Raw genomic sequence first — 19,921 nt, 5'->3', positions numbered from 1 at the left:
CAACTCTCATTCTCTCATACACTTCATTATTCAGGATACCTTAAACTGACATATTGACACCGATCCCAGTGTTTCAAGAAAATGAGAAGTAGCTAGTCCTCAAAGAACCTTTTAGGACTCCTGCCATGAGTGAACCTGTATGATTAACACTCAGTCTCACACTTATCTATAACCCTTACAGCTCAAATTTTCTTTGTTTTTAAAAAAAGTCTAAGTAACCAGATTTATGATACAGTACTAGAACTGCACTATTATTTACTACACTTACTGAATATTTATTACACATCAGGCACTATGCTGAAAGCTCTGAATGCATGATTTACCTAATCCTCAGAGCAACCCTACGAGGTAGGTATTATCTGAGTTTGGAAGGTTAAGTAAATCGGCCAAGGTCCTAACAGTAACTGGCAGAGCCGAGGTTTCAGTCTCCTGTTTTTGGCTTCAAAGCCGCTGTGTTTAACTACTAAACTAATTCACCTGTTCTTTCATATCTGGGCTTCCTAAGGGGCTATGCTATCATTTAACAAACACTAAATATCTACTGTGTTCCAGGATCTGGGCTTGGCATCAAGATTATAAAGATAAATCAGATGTAGTCCCAGCCTTCAAAGAGCCAGTGGGGTTTAGAGACAGCAAAGCACAGTGGGCAAGAGAACAGGTTCCACTGACACTGTCTGGGTGCAAATCCTTGCTCTGCCATGTAGAGTGTGTGAGGTGGGGTGATTGACACCTCTGTTTCCTCACCTCCACCCTCCTCATTGTGTGACGAGAACTAAGTGAGCCAATTCACATAAAAGCACTTTAAAACTGTTACCAGTACACAGTAAGTGCTCAATAAATGTTAGCTGCTATTATTATCATTATTATTATTATTACTGCTGTTATTAGCACCCCCAACCAAAGAACTGGTATTTATAATAAAACAATGTGCTATGGTACAGTAACAAGGGCACCAAAGACAGGTACCCAACAAAGCCTGAGAAACTTAGGAGGAAGAAATACCCAACCTGAGTCTCAAAGCATGAACAGGTGTCAACTGATGCTGAGGCGAGGCTAAGAGGAAGAAGAAGAGGGCCTTCGAGACAGAGGGAAACAAAATTCTTGTGGTGAGAAACAACATGATTTTTTTCAGAGAAATACAAAAAAGTGAATTAGTGCTCTATGGTCTCTAAAATAAGAAAGATGAAACTTAAGAATTGTGAGCAAAGAAGCCACGATAGGACACATGTTAAGAAACCTAAGATTTTCCCTGGTGTTTGATACATGTTGAGTATTTATTATAGGATTTTTGAACTGAAAAGTCAAACTTGAAATAATTTGGCCATTGACTTGCTCAACAACTTTGGTTATACTTTTGAGGGGGGCGGTGGGTGTGTGGGTTATAGCAAGTTTTTCAAAAATGAATTTACTCAGGAAGTTGCGGCACAAAAACGTTGTAGGTTAATTGTTTTAATTTGGATTTAGCCTCAAAGTACATGTCAGTGTTTAAATTATTTGCTTTGCCTGACACCATATTCTCAATACATGTAATTAGAACAGCAATGGCGCAAAAGCCACATACCTGAGTATAAGGCGATATAAAACTTGTGATGCACACTAAGCCAGCATCTGCAAACAGCTTAGCAACCTCTGCGATGCGTCGAACATTCTCTTCTCTGTCTTCAGGACTAAAGCCAAGATTTTTATTGAGACCTTGACGAATGTTGTCACCATCCAAAGTGTAGCATGGAATACCATGGCAAACCAGGTACTCCTCCAAAGCCATGCTTACTGTGGTCTTTCCTGCTCCCGATAAGCCTAGAAGTGAACAGTCCAAACAGATTCCATACATAAAGTTAGGAGGATAAGTAATAAAGAATTTTAACCACAGGCTTAATTATATTCGTTATTCAGAGCAGTCTCTTAGCAACATTCTTGTCTAGTATTTCTCTGTAAAATTTTACTACATCTTAGCTAGAAAAACATCTGTAGTTTAAATATAATAAGCATTTATGTTTTTAGTAACTTCTGTCTAACCCCGTAGGTATCCTAGAAATCACCAAGCTACAAAGGCTTAACCAATTTTAATATTACACATGGTTGGGCAGATATTCACTTTGTCCTCTTGTTACCACTATTCTAAAGCTGCATGCCAATTTTAAAAGAAAGTTATATGACCAAATTATTCCTGGTGAGGGAAGAAAAAGAAAGGACAAAAGTAAGTGAAATAAATATTAGAAAGTTACCTCTATATCCCAGGATCAACACCTCCCAAAGGCAACCATGATAAAAGCACCTGGGAATCCAATTTATAATATAATTAACCTTGAAAGAATATCCTCATTTCACCTTCCTCTACCAATGTTTAGTCACTAAACGATGAGGGGTAAAGGAAAAGGAAAGAGTACATTTATGCACTAATACTTGCCACCTTGGTGAGTGTATCAGAATTCACAACTAAGATAGGTACTTCCCTGGTAGTCTAGTGGCTAAGACTCCACGCTCCCAATGCAGGGGGCCCAGGTTCAATCCCTGGTCAGGGAACTAGATCCCACATGCCACAACTAAGAGTTTGCATGCTGCAACTAAAGATCCTACATGCCACAACGAAGATCCCTCATGCCGCAACTAAGACCTGACGCAGCCAAATATATAAATACACAGATAGATATTTCAAAAAAAAAAAAATTAAGATAGTTATGAGACAAGAGATAAAACACTGAAACCTAATGTACTGATACTTTGACATGCTAGTATAGAAGGCTAACTGAAAAATCAATTTTAAAAAGGATGATACGTTAAGAGGATCAATATAGTGTATATGGTTTCTACATTAAAAATGTATATTAACATGAGTACAGCAGGTAGTATTTTCCAAAGATTGACTGAAAGCTTTTTTACAATGTGACACTGCCACTGTCACACCCAGAGGTAGAGTATTTCTCAGCCCTTGAATCTGGGCTGGACTTAGGAGTCGCCTGTAGCCAAAACAATAGAGTGAAAATGATGAGCATGACTTCCAAGACTGGGTCAGAAAAGGCTATTCAGCTTCTCTTTGGATATTTAATTTGGGAGAAGCCAGCTGTTAAATACTCTGAGACCACCATGCTAGAGAAATCAGAAGTAGGTGTTCCTGTCGATAGCCTTAGCCAGCTAAGCTCCCAGCTGACCAGCAGCATCCACTGGGGAGTCATCGCGGACACCCAGCCAGTTGTGGCTTTAGATGACTGGAGTCCAAGCCAGCAGGACTGCAACCAAGCAAGACCCAGGGGGGAACTGCCCAGCAGAGCACTCCTGAATTCCTTACCCACAAAACAGTGAACAAATTAAAATGGTTGTTTCACACCACTAGGTTTTGGGTAATTTGTTGCATAGCAACAATGACTGAACGAAGTGATGGAGGTTGGGGAGACTAGGTTTTTCTGTTCTTTGTTATTGTTGTTTTTAACTACCAGTTGAACACTAAGTATCAGGAGAAAAAAAAACTGAAAACATCAACTTCTTATACAACAAAGACAACCTAATCAACTATACTCCAATATAAAATAAAAATTAAAAAAAGCACAAAGATAACCTAAACTACAATTGAAGTGTCTGTTTATACATACATGTGTACATGTACATATTTTATGTATATATTTAATTTGAAACAAAGAACAGACACTGCTGAAAACTGAACTAATGACACAGAAAATTTCACTGAACGTAGACAAAAAGGCTAGGAAATCAAAGTGGTTAGAGAAAATTAATAGATAATGCAAGACAGATAATGCAAAACTAAGATAAAGAAAACTGGTATACCAAAGAGAAACCAAACATACTAGACTGAATAGTGTCCTCCCCAAAATTCACATACACCTGGAACCTCAGAATGTGACCTTATTTGGAAACAGGGTCTCTGTGCATGTAATTAGTTAAATTAAAATGAGGTCACACAGGACTACGGTGGGCACTAAATCTAGTGACTGAAATCTTTATAACGAGGCCATCTGAAGGCGAAAGCAGAGACTGGACTGGCACCTCTACAAGCCAAGGAGCGCTAAGGATTGCCAGCAGAACCAGACGCCAGGAGAGAGGCATGGAACAGATTCTTCCCCAGAGCTGACAGAAGGAACCATCCTTGATTTCAGGCTCCCAAACTGTGAGAGAATAAACTTCTGTTGTTTGAAGCCACTCGGTTTGTAGTGATTTGTTACAGTGGCCCTGGGAAACTCATATACCAATCAATGTAAAAATACAAAACAAGAAAGTTTATCCGAAATAAGATGTAAGAAAAAACAGTGTTCCAAGAAAATGACATACAAACCACTCCATACCTGGACAGATCTGGTTAAGCTACTGAATTGCAAGAAAAAGAAAGAAATCATGACTTCCATTTCCAACAATATCAAAAAAAAGTGAAGGCTATAAATTTGACAACATAATTAACAACCTTGATCTGATAAACATATATAGAATATTGCCCACATCAGGGGAACACATTTTCTTTACAAATACACATTTATGAAACTGATTACATCCTACACTGTAAAGCAAGTACCAAAAAAATCTGATAAAAGTATTTATAAGCATCATTAGTGGTAAAATAAATGGAATATACCATGTTTAAGAAAAGGAGTACCCAATATTCTAAAGATCAATTTCCTCCCAAATTGACCTTCAGATACAATGTAATCCCAAATCAAATCCCAACTGGATTTTGGTGGAATTAGTTAAACCTATTACAAAATTTATACAATACAAAGAGCCAAAAAAAAAAAAAAAAGTCAAGACTTTTTCATTCCTAATGAAGAAGGTAAGAGGATTTACTCCACTATATTTACAAATATATAGTAATTAAGACAGTGTGGCAATAATAGAGCAATAGACAAGTATACCAGTGGAATAGATCAGAGCTCCCAGAAACAAATCCACACATAAGTGGAAACCTGATCTATGACAGCTGGTACAGCAGATCAGAGAAAAAGGATACCCTCATCTTGGGACAACTGATTATCCATGTGGAAAAAAAGAAAATGGATCCGTCCCTCACACTACACGCAAAAATCAATTGCAGAAGGAAAAGGGCCTAAACGAGAAAAGCAAAACTTCCGAAAGAAAATATACGAAAAGAAATAATTCTTCAGGCATGCAGATGAAAAAAGGAAAGCTCCTTAGAAGAAGAAAAAAAAATTGGATTAGTCACAACATTTAATAGAAGAAATGTCTGCCTGTCTTTTACGACAACTTGGCTGGGTAAAATATATATTCGGTTCATACTTTCTTTGTCCTGGAACTCTTAAAACATTACTCCAACATAAAAACTCAGGGAATTCAGAATCCAACGGGAAGCCATCTTATAAAAACCACTGAACAAAAAATACAGACCATAAAAACTTGACTCAAAGAAAGAGCTCACGAGTGGGCATGCTATAATAAAAGAACTGATGGGAAGGTGGTAAGGTTGAATCAATTTACTTACAGAACTCAAATACAAACAACTATGGAAATTTAAGATTTGGAACAGAATGTGTCACAAGCCTAGACAATATAAATGTAACAATTTAACATCAATCTAGACTTAAGAATGAGGAGATGAGAAGAACTCAAAAATGCTCTCTTCTTTCTTACAGAAACACAGAGACCTATCTACAATTGAAATTTTCAATTTATAAAAACAGAAAATGGGAATGCTGTTTTTTGGCAATCAGCAAAAATTTTAAGGATGGGTAATATCCATGTTGACAAAGATATTGGAAAATGGACCCTCATCCACATTAGGAAAATAAATAGGTATAAATTTTAGTGGGTTGTGTGGCTGTTGGCATAACTGATGCCAACTTGGCGCTTCTCTGTCATCAAGGCTTTGTAGTTAATAGATTGTTTAATGTTCGTTAGGTCCAGGTGGCCTCTATGCTCTGTTAGTCCCCAAACAATGATGAAGACCTTCGATAATATATTCCTGGTGCCCGGAAGACTAGTTACCCATTCATAAATCCTGACTTAGGAATACACTTCCTATTTCCAAGCACATACCCCCGTACCCTAGGTTAACTATGAAATTGTCCCAGTGGCCCCTCAGCAGTGCAGAATGCAGCTGTGAATGTTTCCAGATCACTGTTTGCCAGATCCCACCCTGTGAATAAGTTACGCTATAATAAACTGATCCACTGATTATATGGAGCTGCCTGCCTTGCTTTTCAGTCTCAAGATTCCTTCTCAATTCAGTGGGCACTTTTCATTCCCTCTGTCCTCCAACATGGGTAAATTGGCAAGATGCAACAAAATTTTATTTAAAACTCCCAGAAGTGAAAAAAGATCCATCATTTTTAAAACCACCTCCAAAACCTGGATCAATTTACCCTCTCAAAGAGAGATTCTGGGAAAGTCAACACAAGAATCAATCAGAAGCCAAAGCAAAAGAAGAATCATTAGAAACTGTGTGAAATTCTTTACCACTCATTCTTTCTCTTCATATGGTCTACATTATTAGCATCTTGAAGGCAGAATCCAGGTCCTATTTGCATGCAGAATTTTATAGAATGTAAGGTAGTTATCAACTAGAAGGTAGTTTTAAGATGCATTCTGATTTTTCCCCTTTAACAGCAATTTTGTAAAGAACGAAAGGAATTACCAAAAGAAAATGTTATTATTAAGCAACTTTGTCAGTTACTTATTATGGTGCTCCAGATACAAGAATAGAGCTCAAAATGTAAGTATCCTTACTCCTAGCTCAAGGCTGTCTATACCACTGCTTTTGAAATAAAGTGGCTTATCTCTCCAGACCATACCTGTTAGCCAAACCGTGCAACCGCGAAAGCCACCTCTGGTCCCCACCACCTGACCTCTCTTGTTCCTGCTGACGTGGTGAGCTTGATAGGTGACATTAGTTGCCCTCTGCATCCCCTGGAAAAAAGAAAAAAAAGAAAGAATTCTGGTTTACCTGAGTCCCTTAAAAGGTAAACATATATTCCTTGCAAACATACAGTAACTGCCCTATGTAACATGCCAAAAGCAAGGAAAAAGATGAAAACTAACGGCTTTTTCTTTCTTTAGAGTACCTGGCACGGTGTTCAGTTCTTTACATACACCAATTAATTAGTCTGCAAAGCCCCTCAAGGATGCAGAAACTCCTACTACTGTGGTTTTCCAGATGAAGGTGTGAAACCTGAGAAAAGTTAAATAACTTGCCCCAGTTCCCCTAACTAGTAAGTGGCAGACTCCAGAGCCCAGTCTTCTCACTCATTCATTCATTCAACCATTGTTTCCTGAGGCCCTACTAGTACACCAAGTGAACAAAACAGGGTCCCTACTCTCATTGAGCTCATTCCACTGGCAGGAGACAGACCAATAACACTTAATTATTAAATCAGAGAGCGACAAGTGCACTCTGAAAATAAAACAGGGTAAGAATGGAAAGAGAGATAGGGGATGAGTGCCTCTTTAGACAGGATGATCAGGAAAAAACTCTGAGAGGGTGGCATCTGAGCAGATTCCTGAATGAAGTGTGGAAGGGATGTCTGCAGGTATCATGAAATGCATGATGAAAAAAATGGAACGTAATTGTTGTTCTCTCAAATTTTCTTCTCCTTAAACAAAAAGGGCATAAAATTACATAGGTCTCAAAGGATCTTAATAGACGTTTCTCCAAAGAAAAAAATAAAAATGGTGAATAAGCACATTAAAAGATGCTCGACATCATTAGCCATCCAAGAAATGCAAATCAAAACCACGAGATACCACTGCACACCCACTCGATGGCTATAATCAAAAAGACAGGAAATAACAAGTGCTAGTGAGGATATGGAGAAATTAGAATCCTCATACATTTGCTGATGGGAATGTACAGTCACTTTGGAAAACAGAAGTTCTACAAAATATTAAATATAATTATATGTCCAAATGATTCCCACTCCTAGATTTATGCTCACAAGAAATGAAAACATGTCCACACAAAACTTGTACACATATGTTCTAGCAGCATGATTCATAAAAGCCAAAAGGTGAAAACAACCCATCTGTCCATCAATTAATAATTAGATAAACAAAATTGTTTAATTGTATGGTATATACATACAGTGGAATATTATTTGGTAATAAAAAGGAATGAAGTACTAATACAACCTACAATACGGACAAACCTCAAAAACATTATGCTAAGTGAAAGATGCCAGTCACAAAGACCACATATTGCATAATTCCATTTATATGAACCATCCAGAATAGGGAAATCTAAAGAGATAGAAAGCAGATTAGTGGTTACCTCAGGCTGGGATGTTGGGAGAGGAATGTGGATATGGGGTTCTAATGGATATGGGGTTCTTTTCTGGGGTAATTAAAATGCTCTAAAACTGTGGTGATGGCTGCACAACTGTGTAAATATAATAAAAACTATCAAATTGTACATTTTAAGTGGGTAAATTGAATGGTAGGCAAATTATCTCAATAAAGTTGTTTTCTAAAATTAAAAAAATGAATCACATAGCCTCTATTTTCTCCTCCTATGGAGCAAAAACATAATTTAGATTCTTTTCAACAAGTTATGCCTTTATAAAATAGGTAAGTGACAGCATTCTTTTAATAGGGTGTTTGTATTTGATACTGCGTATAGCTCTTATTTTTTTTAAGACAGTTTTATTCATCATTCACTCAAAGATATCTACTGAATGCACACTACATGCCTGACATTCTTCTAGGTGCTGATGAAACAGAAGTGCACAATACCAATAAAATCACTGTCCTCCTGGGGCTTCTCTAGTCTTCCCTCCCAGGGCAGCGGCTCTCAAAGCGTGGTCCCTAACCAGCAGCTTTGGCATCTCCTGGGAACTGCTAGAAATGCAAATTATCAGGACCTGCCCCAAGCAGACTAAGTCAGAAACTCTGGGGTGGGGCCTGACAATCTGCATTTTAAAGCATCCAAGTGACTCGGATGCCAGTTCAAGTTTGAGAACCACTGGACTAAGAGGAAAAATAGAGGCGAGAAAAGAAAACACCAAGATAAATAAGGAAATTATGTAAGTTAGAAGTAAGTATCAAAGAGGGGGGAAAAAGTAAATAAAGCAAAGAAAGTGAGGAAATATCATAGGAAGTGTGATATTTAGACAGGGTGGCCAGGGAAGTCTTCAGCAAAAAGAGGCTATTTAAGATCTCTGATGACCTCTGAGGGAAGCACCTTCCAGACAGGGAACAGCAAGTGCAAAGAAAAGTGAAAAAGTAACTGGGGAAATCCAGAATGATTGCTGGGCAGTCCAAACAAGCCGTCTGGAGGCAACGGTCACACATCTAAAGCAAGAGCAGTGGCCATGACCATGTTTTCTGCAACCACGTGAGTGGCTCAGGTAGAGGCATGGAAGAGTCAGACTGATTCACCCTTGACCCAGAGGTCTTCAAAATGGGGAACAAACACCCTCATAGGTACATGAACATGGACTTTGTCAAGGGACCCTTTCCATCCAGATCTTCAACTTCCAGATGTGTTCTTTTCTAAAACTGGTTGGCCTGAGAAGGTGCCTGAGGTTCAGGATCTCTTTCCCCCTCTCCCTGCACAATCCCCCTAGTGTACAGGAGAAAGCATCTCTGCCCATCTGCATCTTACTCTCACTCACTGCCCTGGGGGTGTCCTCAGGAGCCAAAGGGACAATTTGACCATTCTTTTAATAGGCCCACCACAAAAGCTGCACCCCTCCCCCACTAACCATCTCATTAGCAGATGTATCAATAGTTCCAATAATCACGAAGAATTCTACTATGGGTCTCCCAAACCATTTCATTTCAATTAAACTGATGAAGCAAACTTAACTTTCCAGCTCTGCATTTCCAGGATTTTAAACAAAACCCGGGGTGTCTGACCCAGACATCTGCATCTCCCGGGAAGCAGCGGCCCCTCTTTCCTGCAGTATCCAGTTTTAGCTCCCAGGCAGGCAGCCTGGGAGGAGAGGAGACAGGAGCTGGGTCTGCTGGAAGGGGACAGGACTGGGATAGGGGCACAAAGAGGGTGCTATACACATTAGCTGCCTACACTTGCAGAACCTGTTTGACTTCGTCGTTTTGTTTCGGGATTTTTTTCCAAGTTACTTTGCTTTGGGGCAAGAAGAAACATGTATTTAATGAGTTTTAATTCATTTTGGCACCATAAAATATCTTCTGCTTTTCTTTTTAAATTGAGTAGAATGTATAAAAACTGAGAAGCTACAAAATGCTGAGGCTGTGGTTGAGAGAAAATATAGGATAAGAGATTGTTTTAATCACTAGAAAAGTATGCTCCCTCCGGGCTTCTTGCCTCCTACATTTAAAAAAATTCTGGCAGTAAATATGGCAGTCTGGGTACAAGGAGGCTTACTGTTAATGTATGTTTGATATTTTCCATATTAAAACACAAACTTAAAATAAGATTTGCCACAATCTCCTACCTCCCAGTTTTTCAGAATAAATCAAAGAGCACTTTTTAAAACTATTAGAATTGCAAGGTGGTGGGTGTATGCCTGAATTTTACTAAAAATCTAAAGGTCACTTCCATATGTAATCTTCTAGTTCCCCTTCCCCTCTCTTTTCCCTTTCCACCCGCTCTAGCCAAAGCCTTCCTATAATCCCGCCAGGAAAACATGACATTAGTGGGTGCATCAGTGAGTTATTTCCTTCCAACTCTTCATTCCTGTTCTCAGAGTCTTCAATGCCCTAGTTTCTTCTATTCACAGAACAATGAAATCAGGCTTATTCTTTTCTAAGAGTCTGGGTGGTTTATAGTAATATTTGGCTTGTTGTACATACACCCAAGGCAGTCCCTGTAACATTTACTGCCCATAGGATTCGTCTGTTATTTATGGACCGTTTTATACGGTGTCTTTTTGTATATAATTTTTACTTCCTTGGGAGAATAGGCCAAGCACTATGAGTTATAGTTCTTTGTGTTTTTCACAACACCCAACCTCTTTTCTTGTGCCTAGTCAGTGTTCAGTAAAAGTTAGATATAAGGCATTTATTTTAAAGCGTGATTTGTGTTCTCTGTATAACTTGCAAATGAAATGATGATTGACATTCAGAAGTCTTAAGAATAGCAGAACTGGGACAATTCAAAAGAATTCCTTCTCTTTCTACGATTGGGACTAAATGACTACCAGTCCTGTTACTAGGCTAACGTCAGGTGGCCTCTCATATGTGTGGTGTACATTTCCTACACATTCTACAAACTGCTGTCCTCAACACCCACACGAGTGGCCCTGTGACCCTTTTTGACCCACCTTAATTTCCACATGGGCTGTTTTGTTATTTTATCCACTTCCCTATGGGACAAATTAATTTCTCCCATGATGCTATTTAGAGAATTTCATGGTTTGTGAGTGTATGATGATTTTATGAAGAACTCTGCATTTTTAAGTGAAATTTGTAAAGGCACAGAAAATATACCAAATATCAAGCATAATTCTGGACTTCAACATCTATCACTCACCCCACCACCCATCTTAAACTGACTGCCAAACAGTATATTCTTCCAAAGAGAATACCTGAAATGGTAACACAGATGTGTCTTTTATATCCCAAGACATACTGTTAGTAAACTGGAGAGATGGTAGAGTACCATGTGGATAAAACTGAAAAGAATACAATGAGAAGAAAGCTGTAGTTCACAGAGTTATTGATAACTGAAATTAATCTTTTGAACGTTCACGTTAACAAGCCAAAGACAAACGGCAAGAGTGAGGCTCATACATTCCTGGAGGTTAAGAAAACAACTTGAAAAGGCCACACTTAAAACCTTGCTGCTACGAAGCATGGGGCACAGCAGCACCGGCAATGACCTGGCTGCTTCTCAGAAAGTGAATCTCAGGCCCTACCCCAGATCTCCTGAATCAGAGCTAAGATACTAGCATGCCTATTCGATCACCGACTGTCATGCATACACTCCGCATATACATTATGGCTCTCCAACTATTCTGTTTTAAAGATTAAAGAACACTCAAATACTTACTTAATGGATATTTTAAACTGTCAATACTTTTAATGGAAGGGGCCCTGGATGACCTCCAGTTGGGAAGTCCAGCCATAAGAGATTCCTAGAAGTCAGAAATGAGCCTGAGACTACCTGTTCATTCATCATTTGTTGATGGAGCCCTCCTAGATACGGGGAGTAAAACGGATCAAAAACATTTCAGGGAAGGAGACAAACAATAAAGAGAGAAAGACACCTTTACACTGTGACAGGCCCCTGCCTCCCTATGGTGACAGCGGGGCTTTCCCTACATACATGATGGGGATGCGTCCTCTACAAGTGGTTGTGCTTTTGTGTACTTTACTGTACAATACTGTATAGAGTACAGTAGTACAGTATCTTTATTTCAAGCCCAGGATGTCCAGAAGCAAGCATAAAAGCAGCAGTGATGTAGCCAGTACTGTACTGTACTTTTCAAGGTACTGTACTGTAAGATTAAAAATGTTTTATTTTTTGTGTTTGTTTGTTTTTTATGTATTATTTTGGTGAAAAGTATTATAAACCTATTACAGTACAGTACCATATAGCCAACTGTGTTAGTTGAGTACCTAGGCTAACTTTGTTGGACTTACGAACAAATTGGACTTATAAATGCGCTCTCGGAACGGAACTCGTTCATATGTAGGAGACTTACTGTACATGAATGTTCACAGCAGCATTATTCATAGCAACTGAAGAGGAGAAACAACTCAAATGTTCATCAACTAATGAAAAGGTAAGCAAAATGTGATACATCCATAAAACATAATATTATTCAACCATATAAAGGAATGAAGTATTGATACATGCTACAACATGGATGAACCTTGAAAACATTATTCTAAGTTAAAGAAGTTAGACACTAAAGGCCATGTATTATATCATTACATTTATAGGAAAGTCTAGAATAGGGAAATCCAGAGACAAAAAGTAGATTATTGGTTGGCAGGTGCTAGAGAGGGGGAAAGGGGAAGGATAGGGAATGACTGCTAATGGGCACAGGGTTTCTTTCTGGGGTGATGGAAATGTTAAAAGTAGATATTGGTGATGGTTATAAAACTGTAAATATACTAAAAAAACAATGAACTGAACACTTAAACATATGAGAGATTAAGACAGAGGGAAGGGATGCAACCATCAAAGAAACTACAGAGAAGAATAAGAACAATGGCTGCAGTCATCTAACTGGATTTCTATATGTACTGTCCAATATTTCCACCGTTTACTCAGTTAAAACTTACTTGGTAGAGAACTGTGTCCTTAGGAAAGGATATTTCACAGAAATAATTACCACTTAGGTAAATACCAAAAAAAAACAACAAGCAAAAAAAAAACCACAAAAACCAGTCTCTTCATTTGAACTAATTACTTAGTAATTCGCTTTCAAAACAATTCAGGGTTGGATTTGACTGTTTTGTTGTTGGTATGCTACGGGTAATTGATCCATCTCAGAGCAAAAGATGGTAACATCCTAGCTGGTGGAGGAGAAAATGCTAGTATCGGATTTTATTTTAAATTACTAGTTTTGCATTTCAGAGTTACCTAATTTATTTCCCCTTTTTCTTACTCAAAGCAAAGAATACAACAGGGTCTCTCAACCTCAGCATTAATGTCTTTTGGGCCTCGGCATTAACGATAATGCTTTGCTGTGGGGACTGTCCTGTGCACTGCAGGATTTGTAGCAGCATCCCTGGCCTCTATCCAACAGATGTCAGAAGCAACCCCCCCTACACACACACACAAATATAACAACCAAAAATGTCTCCAGATATTTTCCAAACACCCCCCTGGGGGCAGTAAATTTTTACCTGGTTGAAAATCACTGGAGAAGAAAACTACTCCTCAAAGGTCAATGTAATAGAGCCAAGCTGGGGAAGCTTATTTCATATTTCAACTTTAGAGAAGCCACTATGCTAAGGGGAGGCTAACTGACAGCTGGGTACCCTGCCAGAGCCAGGACTACAGAATTGCCCAAAACCGTGATTCCAAAGTTGCCACCATCTCTCGAAATTTCCTTCCCCGGGGAAGAAAGTAAGAACAAATACACGAGTACAGAAATACACACATAAGTAGGAAAAAATGTCGGCAGCCATCCCAAAGTTACTACCTATAGACTTGTCCAGTATAACTTTCTGAGGTGATGAAAATGTTCTATACTGCACAGCCCAATACAGCGGCCACGAGTTTCCTATGGAAATGTAGCACCTGAAACACGGAATGTTTCATCTTATTTTAACTAAATTTAAGTTGCCACAGGTGGCTACTGGCTACCAGATTGGACAATGCGGATCTAGACCCTGCTGTCATTCTTCCCGTTCTTGTTGTCAGTCAACACGGAGTACATTCTTGGTAGAAGTCCAGTTCTCCTTCTCCTTTAGGCAACTTTTCCAGCAGTATCTCCCTAGCTTCCAGGGAAGGAAACTCAGTACCTGCCCCTGCACACAGCCAGGCCAATGCTCTGAAGGAGGAATATATGGCTTTCCATACGCTGTGTGTTCCATTTCTGCATGCTTGCTTCATTTTTGTACCACCTCAGTCTTCCCCCAAATCCAGAACGGGCTGCTGGCCTTCTAGGAAAGGCATCGAACAGTATGAGGGACAAATTGTTCAGAAAAGGTAGAACTGATAAAAGGGAAAAACAGCTCATTCATTTATTTGCTTTTCAATTAACCTTCTCCCAGGTAGAATATAATATCCATGAGAGCAGGACCCTTTGCTGTCTTTTTACCACTGCATCCCCAGCACCTGGAACACAGGCACACACAAAGCTGGTGTTAAATATTTGATGAATTAATAAATAAGAACACCTTAAATAGTGCTCATGTGCCAGCACTAGAGTGCTTTAAATGTATTAAATAACTGAAACCTCATTATAACCTTATGAGACATGCCCTATTAGCTCCACTACAAGCTATGTTTCATTATCCACATTATTACATTTGAAGACAGTGAGGCACAGAGGAGTTAGGCAACATGCCCAAGATCACACAGGTAGTAAGGGACAAAACTATAATTTTAATTCTACCACATATGGAGCTTATTCTCTTACTTAAGCTGTGCTAAGTTACTAGTAAGTTATCTAAGACTTTTAATAACATAAGTACTCAAGCTTACTCAGCACCCTAACCCTTATCCCCATCCTGTTATATCAGGAGAAGCTCCGTGTAGACGCAAAACCTCTGTAACGAAATATGATTACATGATACACGATAATAGCAGAGTGCAACATAACACAGAGGCGCACAAAGAATTCAGCCTATGTGCAACAGCGTGTGGACACAGGAGGCCACAGTTTCAGTACAGGAGCCCGAGGCTGTGAAGACTTCCACAAGTGATAAAGGTCAACAGGCATCAGGGCAGAAGGAAAGGCTTGTGTAAAACCCTGAGTATGTAAGGTATAGAAGGAGAGTTGGTGCTGGAGATATGGAGCGATGGGAATTTGGGGCGTGGAGGAGAGAGGGGAATGGAACGGCAAACCAGAATGAGATCGTCGTATGTGCTTCCGAACGGCAATGCTAGATCTCAGACTACTCTGTGGGTAGTAGGGTCCAGATCCACTGTAAAGCGGGTCCAAGCAAGGGATTTGGCCCAACATGAGTCTACAAAATAGGTGAGTGACACCTGGGTCTGAACTGAGGGCCAGCTAACACACAGTTTGAAATGTTTTACGGAAGGCAGATGAAAACCGGTCCCAATAGAGAAAGGTTCAATCAGATGCTAAATGATACTCATTACACCTGATGCTTCGTCAGACTGAGATAAGAGGAGGCTAAAGGGGCATGTTCATTCTTGATTTTCTTTACTATTCTTGTAGGTACATGGAGACACCTCCCTTCCCTCTAGTATATTCTCTAACTCGAATTTAACCATCAAATCTTTATTTTCAACCTTAACCTAACTCAATCCCTAGAGATGTGCTGTCCACAGGTCCCGACTGAGTTTTTAAAATGTGGTTAGTAAATGTAAAATAGATAGCTAGTGGGAAGCAGCAGCATAGCACAAGGAGATCAGCTCGGTGCTTTGTGACCACCTAGAGGGGTGGGATAGGGAGGGTGGGAGGGAGACGCAAGAGGGAGGGGACATGGGGATATATGTATACATACAGCTGATTCACTCTGTTATACAGCAGAAACACAACATTGTAAAGCAATTATACTCCAATAAAGATGTTAATTAAAAATAAATAAATAAATAAAATGTGGTTAGTCTAAAGTGAGATGAGTGCTAAGTGTAAAATATATACTTATGTATATTTTTTAATAATTTTATATTGATTATGATAGTATTGAACTCATTTTTATATTGAGATGACAGTACTTTAGCTATACTGGGTTAAATAAATATTAAAATTTATTTCAACCTGTTCCTTTTCACTTTTTTTTTTTACTATGACCTCTAGAAAAATTTAAATTACATTATGTGCCTCACGTTATATTTCTATTGGATAGCCTTGTTCTACAGACTATCTCTACTAAGGCCATCTGTCCCTTACATGCAGCATGCTTAATACTGGGTCCACCTTTTACAAGCTCTATGACATCTCTGTGCCTCAGCTTCTTCATCAATAAAATGGAGATACTAATTGGAATAAAGAGAATAACTAACAATAACAGCTAACACACATAATACTCAGACTGTAAGAGCTAACACACACACAACACTTACAATATGCCAGACACTGTTCTAAGCATTTTTCATATATTAACTCCTTTAATCTTCACAATATCCCTGTGAGGCCATCACTCCCATTTTATAGATGAGCAAACTGAGGCACAGAGAAATTAAGTGACTAGCCAAAGGTTACACGGTTAGTAAATAGTGAAGCCCAGGTTTGAGTCCAAGCAGTCAGTTCCAGGGTCCTTGCTTTAAACCACTGTCTCTCATGATACCCACCTCAAAAATGGTACAGAAATTCAATAAGTTAATTTAGGTAAAAAATTTCAAACTGTCTCCAGCACATAGTAAACACTCCTTCAGTGTTTAACTATTATCACCATCACTCCAGCCCTCAACCTACTTCCCAAATTCCCTGCATGCCGCGACTTTTCTCCTCATTTCCCAGGATTAAAACCTCAGGACCCTCTTTTAATACGTCTCCCTCTTTCATTCCCTAACTCGTCAGGTCCTTCTTACTCTTCCTTGAATGCTCTTAACGCATCTATTCTGCTTTTCCACTACCACGTTAGCCCAGTACTCTGCACCCTCACAACTGTATGAATTAATAGCAGTAACAAGACAAAGACCTTAACCAGTGCTCATGTACCAGGCATTCTTCAAGTTTATTAATTCATTTAAACCTTACTATAACTCTGTTTGTTCTCCAGGACTTCTACATCTGGGCTCTAACAGTGTCTAATTTCTTTAGCAGACCAGTCTTCCTGGAATACCAATTTCATCATGTGATGGGAACTTTAAATGTGTCTGGATTCACGTGTCCTGACACGTGTCCCTATCAGCTGATGTACGTGAGAGGAAAAGATGATGGGTGTTCCCTACTGGGGCAAAGAAGGATTTACAAGGCCCTGAAAATTAAAAATTCTAGCCTCGTCCAAAATCTCTCACAGAATCTAGTCTCAACTCAGCAGCCAAACATTAACAACTATACAACCTAGCCCCATGCTGCTCATTCAGTCTTACCTCCAGTCAACAAAAACCCTCCAGAGTGGTTAAACAGGTCTCTTCATTGTTCCTGGAGTAAATAATGGTAATTATTATTATTATTTATATTATGTATAATAATAATATTATATATTATTATACATAATATAAATTATTATTATTATTAGACCTTATTCATACAGCTCCCCTCTGCCTCAAAAATCTGAGCACACTTCTCCTCCATCACGCCCAGGCTAAACTAATCTCCCCTCTAAACTGTGATAAAACAGCTGTCTTACCCCACTCACTGGGGTCTATAATGATATATTCATCACCCGGCAAATGCCAATCACAACCCCAACCAGGCCCTGAGCAACTGGAAGGCAAGCACAGAGTCCCTCATTTCTCACCGTCCCCATGAGTAGCACATGCCTCTACAAAGAACACGCACTTATTTGGCAAATGGAACACTAAATGAGTTACAGACAGTGTAGCTGAAATGACATGTAAATACCCTAATTCAGCCAACTGTATTTCCCTAACCAGGAAATACCTCAAGGTAACAGGAGCAGTATCAATAGTTTCATAGCAGTGTTATCACTGCACTCTCCAAGTCATTATCTTCTTTACTCCTCAAAACTCTCCAGTGAAGTACCACTACTATACCTTTAAGTCAGCTGAGGTTTAAAGAAGTCGAGGGTTTTTACTCAGGATCACACAACTACTACACGGCAAAGCTGGAACCAGAGACCAGGCCGCTAGTCCAGCGCTCTTTCCAATGGTCTAATTCACCTTTTATCTCTTCTCCGTCCTTATCACCTAAGGAAGAGTTAAATAACTAAGAGGGGAAAGGAATCGGGTGAGAATACTTGGTAACAACAGATGTGGTAAATTAATGACTTGAACATTTGTCTGAAATGGCTTTTTTTTCTTTGACTCACCAAGGGTAATGACGATTTACAAGGCTGCATTTAAACCTCATAATCTTGCTGTACTGTGAAATAAAAATTTCCACCCAAACTTAAAACGGGTATCTTTCCGGCCTCCAGAGCTGGACACCACCTCCTCCACCCCACCCCCTCTGCACTTACAAAATCTTAGCTTAAGGCTGTTTCTTACCAAGAATAATTAAGGAAGTAAGCAACCTTCTAAGGTTGCTTAACCATCAAAGCAAACTGGCAGTCCTTGCTAAACGTTATAAACCATTAGTTTCCCCACACTTTACTGTTTCCATGTTATTTGCTAGATATTCCGATTTAACACCGAATCACAAAGAACCTCAGTTCAGGGCAGTCTCAGCTCATGAATGGCCACATTGTTGGGTACTCTCCCTTCACGCTGAAAGTCAGAAATGGAAAGACGTGGAGATGGACCCAAACCTGGGCTCACTGCACTGGCAGAGCCAAGAAAAACCAGGAAACGTACCAAAGACGCCTGCCTCTGCCTCCTCCGCAGACCTTCAGGCCACTGGAGGGGATGCGGGCAGCTCCCCCTCGGGGGATGCAGGTTTCAGCAGCCGCCAGCTCACTGCCGAAAGAGCGTCCTCGAGGTCTCCTCTGAGGCGAGGAGCTGGTGAAAGGGGCGTTCTTCCCACGGACCCTGGATCGGACCCCCGCCCCCCGCCGCGCCACTCCACCCGGCACAACCCCCTGCCCCAGGTGGAAGGCGCTGCGGCCTCGGGTACCACCCCCAATTCTCCAGGGAGGATACAGACGAGACGGAAGGGAGGCAGCGGCTCCGAAACAAGCTGCAGCCGGAGCCTCCCAGAGCCTCCTCCGCACCTCTGCTCCTACTCACCCAGTTCTGCGCGTTATTGCTCAGCTTGACTTTCTTGCACAGGCTACCGGGAACCTCCATGGCTGCACAGCGCGCCGGTGCCCTCGTTCTCAGCGCCCAGAGAGTAGTCGAAGGATGGGAGGCCGGCGGGGGCGGGACGGGAAGGCGGGGTCTCCTCGCGACCGGGCTGGCACGCGCTGTCGTAGGTACGCGCTCGTGCTCGTGGCTCCGACTGAGCCGCACCTCGGCCCCGCCTCCGAAATGGGTCCGGGGCAGAGGTGTGTGGGGTGGGGCGAAGCAAAGGACGAGAACCGGACGCAGGGCGTGGGAGCGGGGCTTCAGGGCGCGCACCGACGCGAGCACGCACGACGCTCCTCCCTCTTGATTCTGAAGAAGGGGCGGGGCCTGAGAAGGTAGTCGTGGAACTTCCAGAGTCTCCCCCGCTCGCCGCCTTGCGCTGCGCATGCGCAGAGGCTGGAAACGCGTCTCAGGCCTCGACCTGGAAGGACAAGGAAAGATACCAGGCCCCCAGCTCTTTGCGGGTTTGGCTGCCTGCTGCTGTTTACTAGATGGCAGAAGGCATTGACGTGGTCTTCCGGCCCTCTGGTTTTTCCTCCATAAACC

At 40.6% G+C, this 19,921-nt stretch overlaps 1 protein-coding gene across 2 annotated transcripts in view; it reads right to left on the bottom strand.

Moving 5' to 3' along the window:
• The window catches only part of PAPSS1 (3'-phosphoadenosine 5'-phosphosulfate synthase 1), a 102,381-nt gene extending 82,767 nt beyond the window's left edge, over positions 1-19,614 (bottom strand). Inside the window, exons 1-4 of one of the 2 annotated variants that reach the window (XM_061191181.1) lie at positions 19,319-19,614; positions 18,188-18,340; positions 6,750-6,864; positions 1,562-1,797 (exon numbers count right to left, since the gene is read on the bottom strand). In XM_061191181.1, coding sequence (XP_061047164.1) covers positions 1,562-1,797; positions 6,750-6,861 — 348 coding nt within the window. In that variant the 5' untranslated portion in view covers positions 6,862-6,864; positions 18,188-18,340; positions 19,319-19,614. The remainder of the gene's footprint in view (positions 1-1,561; positions 1,798-6,749; positions 6,865-18,187; positions 18,341-19,318) is intronic. The other variant, XM_061191180.1, reaches the window with a different exon arrangement.
• Positions 19,615-19,921: the final 307 nt, after the last annotated feature.

Source organism: Eubalaena glacialis, chromosome 5 (assembly GCF_028564815.1).
Source record: "Eubalaena glacialis isolate mEubGla1 chromosome 5, mEubGla1.1.hap2.+ XY, whole genome shotgun sequence".
Taxonomy (NCBI): domain Eukaryota; kingdom Metazoa; phylum Chordata; class Mammalia; order Artiodactyla; family Balaenidae; genus Eubalaena; species Eubalaena glacialis.
Note: the sequence above shows the minus strand (reverse complement) of the source record. Positions and strands in the feature narration are given on the sequence as shown.